The sequence below is a fragment of the Benincasa hispida genome, chromosome 3 (assembly GCF_027475165.1).
Source record: "Benincasa hispida cultivar pf3 chromosome 3, pf3_genome.v1.1, whole genome shotgun sequence".
NCBI classification, from domain to species: Eukaryota; Viridiplantae; Streptophyta; class Magnoliopsida; order Cucurbitales; family Cucurbitaceae; genus Benincasa; species Benincasa hispida.
The window spans coordinates 47,487,079-47,498,819 of NC_143480.1; the positions used below are offsets into that span (position 1 = coordinate 47,487,079).

Consider the following 11,741-nt stretch of genomic DNA (forward strand, 5'->3'; position numbering starts at 1 on the left):
TCATGAAAACCTTAATTTTCTATTAAATAACGAAAATATATTAATAGGAAAGAAAGTAATAAACTAAAATTACTTTTTAAACTAATCATGTTTCATGCATCATAAAATTTTCTTATATAGACATGTATCCTCATTTAGAAATCAATTATAAATATTCTCTTATATAGACATAAATAATGATAATGACAAAATAAACTATAAATATAATAATAATAACAACAATAATAACAATAGCATTCAAACATTCAATATTCAATACATCATTTCAAATAAAAGTAAATAATTATATTCATAACCTTTGAATGATCGTTCGTAGAATTTTTCTCCAAAATAATATCTACTGTAAACAAAATAATAATAATAGAAAAATCAGTACAAGATCATAAGAAACTAAATATTTTATTAATAGAAAAATATATCAACTTATTAAAAAAAATGTGGCATTAAAATAAAATAATAATATGAAAAGGTGAGGAAGATGATAGAAATTGAGATGGTTGTCAAATTTGGGGGAGGAATATGAAAAAGATGTTAAAAGAGGAAGAAGGTGGAAGATGGCTGTTTGTGGAGAAAATTTGAAGATGGAAGAGAAAAATGGGTATTAGGGAGAAAATGGAGGAAGAAGATGAAAGCATTAAGGGGGAAACGGGTAAAATTTAAGATAGTGAGTGAAGTGCAAAACAACAAATTCATCACGGTCAATGAGATTCTGATGCGTCTTTTGAACATACGTATTTAGACAGATTTGACCTTCCATCTTTTTTTATTATTTATTTAATTAATTGAATGCGTCTCTTCAACAAATTTATTTAAGGCAATCGGTCAAAAAATTATTAAAATAATGTTAAATGCATCCAAATGAGGAAAAAAAATACCTTATTTTCCCTAAATGGTTTCGAAACAACCCATTTTACCCGATTAATTTATAAAACAACCCTTTATACTTTTAGAATGATATGGTACCTTCCGTCCAATTTAGACTTACATAAATTTTGTTTATTTAACCAACATTATCAATCATCAACCCAAAGATGTTAAGACATTATTATGTCCAAAAAATATATAATAATTAATAATAATAATTTGTGAACATTCCTTATGAGTAACCCAATCAATCAACATACTCTGCAAATTACCCTACAATCATCACAGAGAAGAAAAAGGAAAAATACAAATTCCCGACAGAGTTGCCAATAAAAGCTTCTAAACTACCCAATTCAATCTCTCTTTTTACATGTGATCAGAAGTCCGGCAGCATGGCGGCCGGCGATTCTCATACCTATATATACAACTCAACCCCACCAAAACCTCTACAATGGCGGCCTCCGTCTTCTCCAAATCGGAATAATGCAGGGTCTGCATTAGCAACGCCGTCGGATTCGTGTCGAACCTCTGTTTTTCCATGTTCCTCTCCGACTGCCACCGAACGGTGTCGTGAGCCAACGGCCCTAACCACCCCATCATCTCCTCCACCGCTTCCCTCCACCCCGCCGCCAGTGAATTCCCGTCACGGCCGTACCCCATTTCCTCTTCCCCTCCTCTTTTCACCCAATTATTTCTTCTCAACTTTGCCCTCACCTTCTCCTTTATTCTCGCCGGCAACATCTCGTACAGCTCCCCACGCGCCTCCTCCCCGATCGTCGCCGGCGCCAATAGACACCGCTCCGCGAATAGTATTACGTTCGCGTAGTTCATCGACAATCCCGATCCCCCCACCGTCGTCGGTGGCGCTGATGTGTATACTCTGTTATTTGCCCCCGTCGATGAATTGAATTCGCCATACCCAATTCCAATATCGTCTTTCGCTCTAATCCCACTTGGAAATCGGACCAATTCCTTTTTCCCCTTTTTTGGAATAGGGCCGGATTGTGTTACGAGTCTATATTCGTTGTCGCCGCATTTTCGATTTCCTCCGTAGAAATTCCACCTCCATACTCTGTCTCTAAGGATTCGAATTTGTGGGTTGTGATACATAGGACAAGCCTGATCGGGAGCTAATGGACCAAAGACTGTGACAATTCTAGCATAGATAAAACAGACGAGTCGCGTCATCAGTCCGACGGCATAATCGAAACTCTGATTCCACAACGAAATTTCCTTGAAATGCTTCACATCTTTCTTCTGGGACGCGAGTTTTTTATCAAACAACTCAAAATTTACCGGTGGGAATTGCTTAGGACTCATCGTTCTCCATTTCTGCAGCTTCTTTTCAGAAGCCTCCATTTCAATCAGACTTTCCATAGCAGAGTGAAGCTCCGCCGTTAAAAACACCAGCTTCTCCATTCTCGCAATCAGCTTAGCAACATTCTTGAAACCCGAATCAGATTTAACAGAATGGAAGATCCCAAGTTTCATATCAGAGAAGAGAAGGTCGAATCGGGTAAGACCCAAATCGGCGCATTTTCGGCTGAGGCGAGAAACAGAGGAGGCGGCATTGTTCAATTCCTCAAGACGCTCGGAACAAGCGAGATTGAGAAGAAACTCCTCATCTCGGGAATTCAAATAAGCGACACCCTTGGAACGGAGGATGTGGTTTTGGAGGCGGGAAATCTCGTCGTCGGAGAGAGAACGGTAGAGAGAAATGAGAGCAGCCATGGTTTTAGCAGTGTCGAAACAGAGGATACGGAGAGTAGGAGGAGTGGATTTGTCTTGGAAGAAGAATTGAAGGGTGTGATTGGTAGTGCCTTTGATAGAGCCGGAAAGCCACGGCATGGTGGCAACAACCATGGCCTTTTTGAATGGAAAAGAGTGAAGGGAGAGATGAGGCAAGGCAGTTTGGGTTGGTGTAACGGAGGAATGAAAAGGGAAGGTTTTAAGGATGAATGGAGGAAGAAGAAGGGGGGCAATCCAAATGGGTATATGAAGGAAAGGAGAGATATTAATGGAGATTTCGGAGCTGGTTCTTCAAGACGCGGTTGGACAGTTGGGATTTGCTAGGTTAAGACAGAAATTTTAGGAAGACTTGAAACTACAGAGATGATGAAAGAGAAAAGACAGACTTACATTCCAATCCAATTTTAGTTTCAAGTAGGAAATCCAAGAAATATTTTGGTCTCTTCACATTAAAATATTGTCTTTAGAGAAAAGAAAAAAAAAACCCTAATAATATAACCAAATATTAATATCGTTCTCCTAACCCTTCGGTTTTCATTTTTTGTTTTGTCATCTACTTTTTATTGATGTTTTAAAAGAATCAAGTCAAATTTTGAACATTGAAAAAAATTATTTTATTTTTAGAATTTAACTAACCTTTCAACTCTCATATATAGAAAGATGTAAATAATGGTAAGAAATTCAAAGGAAATAAACTTTATTATTATTTTTTTTTAAAAAAAAAGAGCTGCCAAACTGGTCTAAATTGCTAACAATGTAAGCCATCTCTTGTAAAGTTTGTACTATTTATCAGGGGTACAAACAAAATCTTACGTTGATTAGGAAAATAAATAATCAGAAGAAAGAAAGTTTATGTTATTTGATGTTGTTTATATCTAAAATAAACAATAATAGTCATTGTAGATATAGGTAGAAGTTATATTGTCCTTATTACTACCTACTAGCCGGTCTGAATTATATTACTCACTTGACATATTGGAAAAAGAAAAATCTAAATATTAAATTTAAATTTTTTAGAGAGAAAAAAAAACGGTTATTTAATATCCTTACAAAGTGAGATGATAATGGAGGAAAAAGACAAGGGTTGACGTTGAGTGAGGGGAAGCTTTAAAAAAAAAAACAAAATCGTGTTCACATGAAGAGATAGCTCAATTATAATTAATTTACTGATTTTGAGATTTTGTTTAACTTAAGATAATTTTAATTAAAAAAAATACCGCTAATACTTCTAGTTATTAACGTCATCTAAAGAAAAAAAAATATTCTTATATCAAAATATGAATTGTTATTTAAGTTAGATTTTCTATTATCACAAAAGTCATGATATATTTTTTTAACTCTTAATTAATTTAATTACGTTTAATTAATATAAACAATGTTTCCTATTCTAAACGTAACGAATTCTTAGATTTTTTTTCTTTTATAATTTGAAATATTTATGAAGAGTCGATAATTAGGATACACTACTTTTTTTAAAAAAAAAAATAAGTGATATGAAATAAAGAATCGAATAAAATTAGAAAGAGGAAATAATAAATAAAGAATGTTCGTGAAACTAAAAATGTGGAGGCTCCGTATATGTCGGAGAAGCCCTTTAAATTCTTTGGTCAAACTTCAAACCGTCCAGCTTTGTGTCCACCACATTCTCCCCTTACCCCACCTTTTTACTAAAATATCACATCCCTAATGTAATTGTTTTAAATATAAAATTATAATTTAATTTCTATAATTTATAATCAAAATTGAGTTGATATACTTATCAAATAATTAAATTATTTATGAAGCTTTTATCAAATCATATGAACTAAATTATTTTATACATATACTTTTTTATTCACAATTATTTGATATATCATTCAGTAATATATAATTTTATAAGAAAATATCAATTTATATCTCTAAACTTTAGAGATTATATCAATTAAAATATTGAACTAATAATAGTATTGATTTAGATCCTGAGCTTTTGAAAGTATATCAATTTACTCCCTCCCTTACATTTTGTCTAGAAAAATATCATGCAAGACTTATAATTGTATTCTCAATTAGAATTTAAGATTTTCTTTGGATTTTTTTCATGCATTAATTATAATCGTTCATTCTGTATAACTAGCATGTAAAGAAAGTCTAGACACGTGTAAGAATTAATGTATAGATGATTTTAAAAAAGAAACCATTATGAATAGTCCAAATTGTTTCACTTGTAGAAATTCAAGAGTTTAGTTGATATAAATTATAAGTCTTATATGATTTTTTTTAATAAAATCTGAAAGAGTGTGTATAATGGTATATTTGCAAAAATTCAAAGTTTAAATTTTTATAGTTTAGTGTTTTAATTGATACAACTCTTAAAATTTAATACTAATAAATAAAGTTTTGAGAAAATTTCAATTTGTACACCTAAACTTTGAGGTTGTATTAATTTAAACCTCAAACTAATAATTGTATCAATTTAAATGTTCTATTTTCATAAATGTATCAATTTACATATTCATTTTGATTTAGTTAAAAAAAAAACGTGTGAAGCATTTAATTTTCAATTAAACTTTTAAATTATTATAATTGAATCAATTTAGAACTTTTATTAGGATTATATTTGAAAATTGTCAATGCACTAATTCTTTCACGTGTGTAGAACTCTTCAAATATAGATTTAACAACAATTATAATTTGCATGGACAATTTAAAAAAAAATCTTAATTGAGAGTCTAAATTGATTCGCTTATGAAAATTCAGTGGTTTAATTGATAAAATTATAAGTCAGATGGTATTTATCTAAATAAAATATATAATGAAAGATTTCTCAAAAAAGAAAAAACGAAATAGATGGTTTAAATTGATATACTTATAAAAATTTATAGTTTAAAATTAATACAACTTTCAAAAGTTTAGAAATACAAATTGATATTTGTCCTAAAATTTATTGTATATTAAATATTTTGCATATATAATTCATCATTCTCCATGAACGCTCCCTCCGGTAAACCAAGTGAAAGAGGCTTTTAAGCATGAAAATGATTTATCTCCAATCAAATTTTAGAGTACTACTTCTTACATTTACATTTTGGAACATGATTAAATGATATACTATTTTATTTTATAAAGTTCATATCATTCTTAAATATTTTTAATGTGATTTTTAAATTGAATTGAAGTAGTGAGTTTTTTTTTTTTTTTTTTCATTATCTATCGGGCTAAATATTTTCCCATTCTAGAAATTTCCAAGGCGGGTTAAAACCATGTGGCAAGTCTAAATATCCAATTATATTAATGAAACAATAACTTAACAATTGCCTCATTTTTCTATTAAAACAATTGGATCATCTTTGACAAAAACAATTTAATGGAGAAAAATCTATATATCAAAGAAAAAACATAGAAAGTTTCAATTACTATGGATGAAGTTGGGATTAATTTGAACGTTTTTTTACTAAATAGTCAAATGTTCGAATTTTCTCACCTCATATATTGTTCAACTAAAAAAATGAAATCACGATTTTCTAAATATTTCATTTTACTAAACGAAAAATTGAAGAAATAGTAATGTAATTAAAGAAGTTGACTAAATATATGATATAATAATTTGATCATTTTTATGAAACTATTTTAAATCATTCCATCTTTCCAACCCATAAACATACCTCAATCATTAAAATATTTAAGCCACGTTTACACTGTAGTCCATTATTAGTACTATAAAAAGTAGGTCTTAATTGATTATTTTATTGTTGTTTACATGAATTTTGTAAACGTAACAAGTTGTGGGGTAAGCATGAAATCTATAACTAAATCGTGCAATTTAATTGAGAAATGGAAGATGCCTAATTTGATTGTGGTTGAAAATTATGTGAGACCAACTACCTTTACCGTCACCATAACAAATATTTTTATTGTAATAATGTAAAAATTATGAATTTACTACAATTATTATTATCTTTACCTTTATCGTTATCGTTAGATTTAAGCAGTAACAGTATTTGTAATAGTTACAGTAAAATGTGACAGATACATAATTCTACATAAACGCGATAAAAAGTCATCCAATTATATTTGTATTTCAAGCCTATTACAATTCATCTATTAATGAATCTTATTTCGATTATACCAATTTTTATTACGATCTGATAAATATGACTATATTTCCTTCCAAGGGATTCAAATTCTACTTAGTCGTACTAAAAATCTCACAAATTCTCCTTCTCCCTGGTTTTGTTTGGTTGAAGGAAAAAAAAATAATAATAAATAATCATTGCCGACATGTTGACGAATTTTTTAATATGGTTGATCAAGTTTCATTTTTAGATATATTTAATTTGTGTTCTCTACTAATCATAATTAATAAATATTAATTTTAGTTTAGGGTAAATTTCCTATTTAAAAGTTTAACATTGAAAGTGGATTTCTTACAAAATTATTTTTTTTAACTTATTGATTCATCACTTGGTTATTCTCTTACAATAAATATAAATTCTATCTAGCTCAACGATTAAATTTTAATTTTATGTCTTAAAATACCTCCTAACATCATATCTAGTATCCAAAGGTGAATGTTCTATTTCATAAGCATTTAGTTTTTTTTTTTTAAAAAAATAATTAACAAAAATTAAGTATCTATGACTTTGTTCCTTTGGGTTATCTACTCATTTTAATCATAAGTTTCAAAATTCATTATTTCTTAGAAAAAGAAATAGATTTAATATTTTTTTTGAAATATTGTTAACAATTCATATGCTTCTTTAGCAAAGATGATGACCGTAAAAAATAAGTTGTAAGAAAATTCACAATTTTTTTTTAAAAAAAAAAAGTTACAAAAACTAAAATGTAATTATCAAATGAGGTCTAAAATATTAGATTTTTCTCTATGTTTTTCACCGTTATTTTAGTTACCAAATGTGATCACTACATTACTTATTCTAATCATGTGCATGACATATATTGAGTATTCTATTAATTTAAGTGACCACAAAGGTACAATTTGTACGAGTGTTAAAAAATTATGTTCAACTCAACTTAATTCTTTACCATTTGATTGGATTTAAATAAATGACAACTTTATGAGTTGGATTTGTGCATAGCTTCATGCAAAATAGTCTGGTCAACCCAAACTTATTATTAATTTTTTTATTCACAATACAATTATATTATACATATATGTATTATTTTAAATTTATTTCATTTCAAGATTTTTTTAATTATTTACTCTCTAAAAATTGTTAAAATAATTTTTAACATGTAAGGAAAGAAATTTCATGATATGAATTGAAATTGAGTTATTGGTGAGATGTTAATTCAATATATCAAAAAAATTAAATATATTTTTACATATTGACATTATTTACTTTTATTTTAAAAAAAAATGATTCGAGTATCCGAAACCAACCAACACAAATGTTTATGGTTGAGTTAAATTTGGTTCATTATTTGATAATAAATATTTAGATCGAAGAGACTATCAAAATAATTAAATTGGATCTAAAAAATGTTTCAACCTAACTCAATCCAACCGTTACCATTTATTATTAAAAAAAGGATATAATTTACCTGATGCCTAATAATAAATAGGAGTGGCTGAAAAATTATAAGAAGTATCTGGTATTATTTTTAAATTTTTAAATTTCATAAGTTAGATCGATAATTTTAAGATTTAGAAAAATCACGCATATATATAAGATGTAATTATTCTTTTATTTTATTTGATTTTAGATTGTTGATTGACTATAAAATAATTAAAAATTAATTGGACGTGACAGCCCATTCATTTCTTGCTTCTTAAATAAATATATGTTGATACTTGAGAGAGAAGTGGGAAAATGAGAAAAGAAAAGGCGAAACACATAAACATTAAAATAATCCCATATTTTAGAGTTGGTCTAATTTTAGTCTTTTTATTTTCAACTTATGAACTTTGAATAAATCTTAAATTGAATTGTTGATTTTTTTCAAAATTTTTTTATTATCTATTAATATTTTTATTATAAAATTTGAAAACATATTCCCATATTTTAAATTCTTGATTGAAGAATTATTATTATTTATCTAATTTTAATTAAAATTAAATTTATTAAAATATAAATACTAATATTGTTATTGTTTCTTAAACTGAGATTGCAATCTTGGTTGAAAATATTCTTTTTGTTGGAAACACTATTGATACTCTTCATGTTTGTCATATTCCTCGAGAGTGATCAAAGCTATTCTCATTGCAACTTTGATCTCCTCTCAAGAATATTTTTTGATTTGAAAAAATGCTTTTTCAAATAGTGTTCTCTCGCTCTGCTTTAATTTAGAGCGTAGAAGAGCTTGGTTATGTTGTTGTTGATTGTTTGTTTGTTTGTTTTTTTTATTTTTTTGCGTAAAAAAATAATAATATCGCAAGTTATGATTTTTGGAGATTAAAAAAAAAAATTATAAGTGATTGTGAAGAATTAGTCTTCATACTTAGCGTGTTGGGTTTGTGGAGTCACTATTTGGTAACATAATTAATACAATGATGGGACTTGAAATTGTCCTTTTGTCAAATATGAAACAGACTTCAAATCAAAATTTCTTCTCACAATAACATCCATAAGAATCTACTTGGAAATTGCCAGATTATGATCTTTTCAAATTCAAAGTTTTCTGGTCATGAAGGTCAAGAAATATGGAAGACTTTGGATAAAAAGATGCAACTTTTTTCAATGCCTTCTCCTACTTATGCTCTTGCACATCATTTTCTAGCAACTCTATAGCTATACATAATACCATCTTTTATACGTTGCTTTTGTTTACTTTGTTAGATTCTTCAACGTATAAATTCCTTTGTGCTCTCAACTTGTAACATGTTGGGTATCTAAATATATATTTGACGTTAAATGAAATAATATATTTATCTTCACTCATCAGCTTAAGTTTTTTGGTCAATTAGTGACTTAACATGGTATCAGAGCAGGTGGTCTAAATAGTCTCGTGTTCAAACAATTGTGGGGGCGTTTGGAGCAAGAAGTTGGTTATCATAGTCTAGTTCGGTTGTAATCATGTGTGTTTGGGATATAGATTATTTTAGTCTGGGTTATAATAATATATGTTTGAGATGTAAACTATTTTAATTTGAGAAGAAAATAGTAAACACTATAGTAATAAAGAAAAAAATGATGAATGTAAAATAGTAAAAACTATAGCGAATAGTAAATACGGTAACAAATGAGGATTTTGAAATAGTGTTGGGTGTAGCTAATTAGGGAATACAAAATAGTATTCACTATAACAAGAGGTAGTTATTATAGTTTTAGGATAATCTTCACCCTAAACATACTCTATAATGTTATATATACGATGATTTAACATGGTAATATTATCTCGTTTGATAACTATTTTGGGTTTTCTTTTTACTTTCGTTTTTGAAAATGTTTCCTAAAGTATGAAAAAAGAAATTGGGTTTAAGAACTTTGTTTTGTTTTTGAAACTTAGAAGTTTGGAATGAAAAGGTGTGTTTTTAATATGATGAAAACTTTGGATAAAAATAAGAAAAAAAAGTATTTTTTTTTAAATATATAATAAAAAAAATAGTTATTTAGAGGAAAAAAGAGAAAAAAGTACTAATCTTAGAATTATATCTTTTTTGGATAATCTCTTTTAAATTTACAAAATTGTTAGGCTAAGATTGTTAAAGATTATATTTGTGAAAATGCACAAACCACCTCTGCCATTCAACTTTTTGTTTTCATAAATCGAGATGGAACTAAAAAAAAAAAAAAAAAAAAAAAAAATTCCGTTCTAGCTTTTGTATTAGTTTTGTTTTTTCATTTCAATGAGTGAGTATAGCTCAGTTGGAAACTGTCAGCTTGAAGATCTAAAGATTGTGTGGTGAGTTAATTGTCTCGTTTTATTTTTTTAGAATAGGTGATATTATTATACAACAACAAAGAGGATCCCACAGCCCAGGATCAAGGCATCAAAGCAACAAAGCATAAGTAAAGATAGGGCAACAAAACCGCAACAAAACCACAACAATACCAACAGGATAAGACTAGAACAAAACCAACACATAGACGCAAACTCACAAACCACCAGGAAGAAAGGCAGAGAAAAGAATCCGACCAGCTAGTGGCTACAGCAAAGCAGAGAACAACGTGATGTTCAAAAGGAAAAAAAAACCGTACACACACTAGATAAGACCAAGAAGTAGCACGAGCACGAATCGTAGAGACCATAAGGTGAACCAGAGCAGACACCGACCTCGGTCGACCTCCATGTAGCCGCCGATTACGCTCCTGCCAGATATAGTATATGGACGCACACTAGAAAACACGGAACAACTTACTATGCACCTTCTTACCCGACCCCACACAGCACAACCAACTCAACTCTACATCCCAACTAGCCACCCGATGCGTCAAACCCAACTGACGCAACACACTAGACTGACCTCTCCCCTAAACCCACACTCAAAAAATAAATGATCTCGCGACTCCACACCATCCCCTCATAGATACACCCCCCCTTTGACAACACACTCCAACTCCTTAACCAATCCCACGTACCCAATCTGTCCTCACTACTAACCACGCACAGAAGGAGTGATGTGGAATACCACCCCGCCCACAAAATACCAGCCCAAGACACCCTAGGACGATGAGGACGTATACTCTCCCAAGCACTAACGATAGAAAACCGACCACTAGCATCTGGCACCCAAACCCAATAATCCTCTCCCCTCACCCTAGACCCCACTGCCTGGATAAGACCCCAGATCTCAAGCAGCTCCAAAGACACTGTAGGCCACCTCCAACCTCCCTCACCATCCAAGAACTCCGACAACTGTGCTTGCAAACTACTCCTTGCATCATGAACCACCATAGACCCGTATGAATCCAAAATCGCACCCCCTGACAGCCAAGGATCCCACCAAACAAAACATGACCAAGCATCGTCAATCATCAAACGAACCAGATGCTTGAATTTATCTCTACTTCGCAAGATAGCCCTCAAGCACCAAGACCTCCTAACCTCACTCCGAATAGCCCATAACGACCGCCCACACAAAACATAATCCTCCACCCACGCCACCCACAGTGACCTTGATTTAATTAAGAGAAGCTAGAGCAGCTTCATAATAGCAGTCTGGTTCCAAGAGGCCACATGCTTCACAC

General features: G+C 30.4%; 1 protein-coding gene across 1 annotated transcript; it reads right to left on the minus strand.

Moving 5' to 3' along the window:
* Nucleotides 1–1,034: 1,034 nt before the first annotated feature.
* On the minus strand, nucleotides 1,035–3,130 carry LOC120074765 (protein PSK SIMULATOR 1-like). The gene has a single exon (XM_039028007.2). The coding sequence runs from the start codon at nucleotides 2,725–2,727 to the stop codon at nucleotides 1,231–1,233; it is 1,497 nt and encodes a 498-aa protein (XP_038883935.1). The 5' UTR covers nucleotides 2,728–3,130; the 3' UTR covers nucleotides 1,035–1,230.
* Between the last annotated feature and the right edge of the window lie 8,611 nt (nucleotides 3,131–11,741).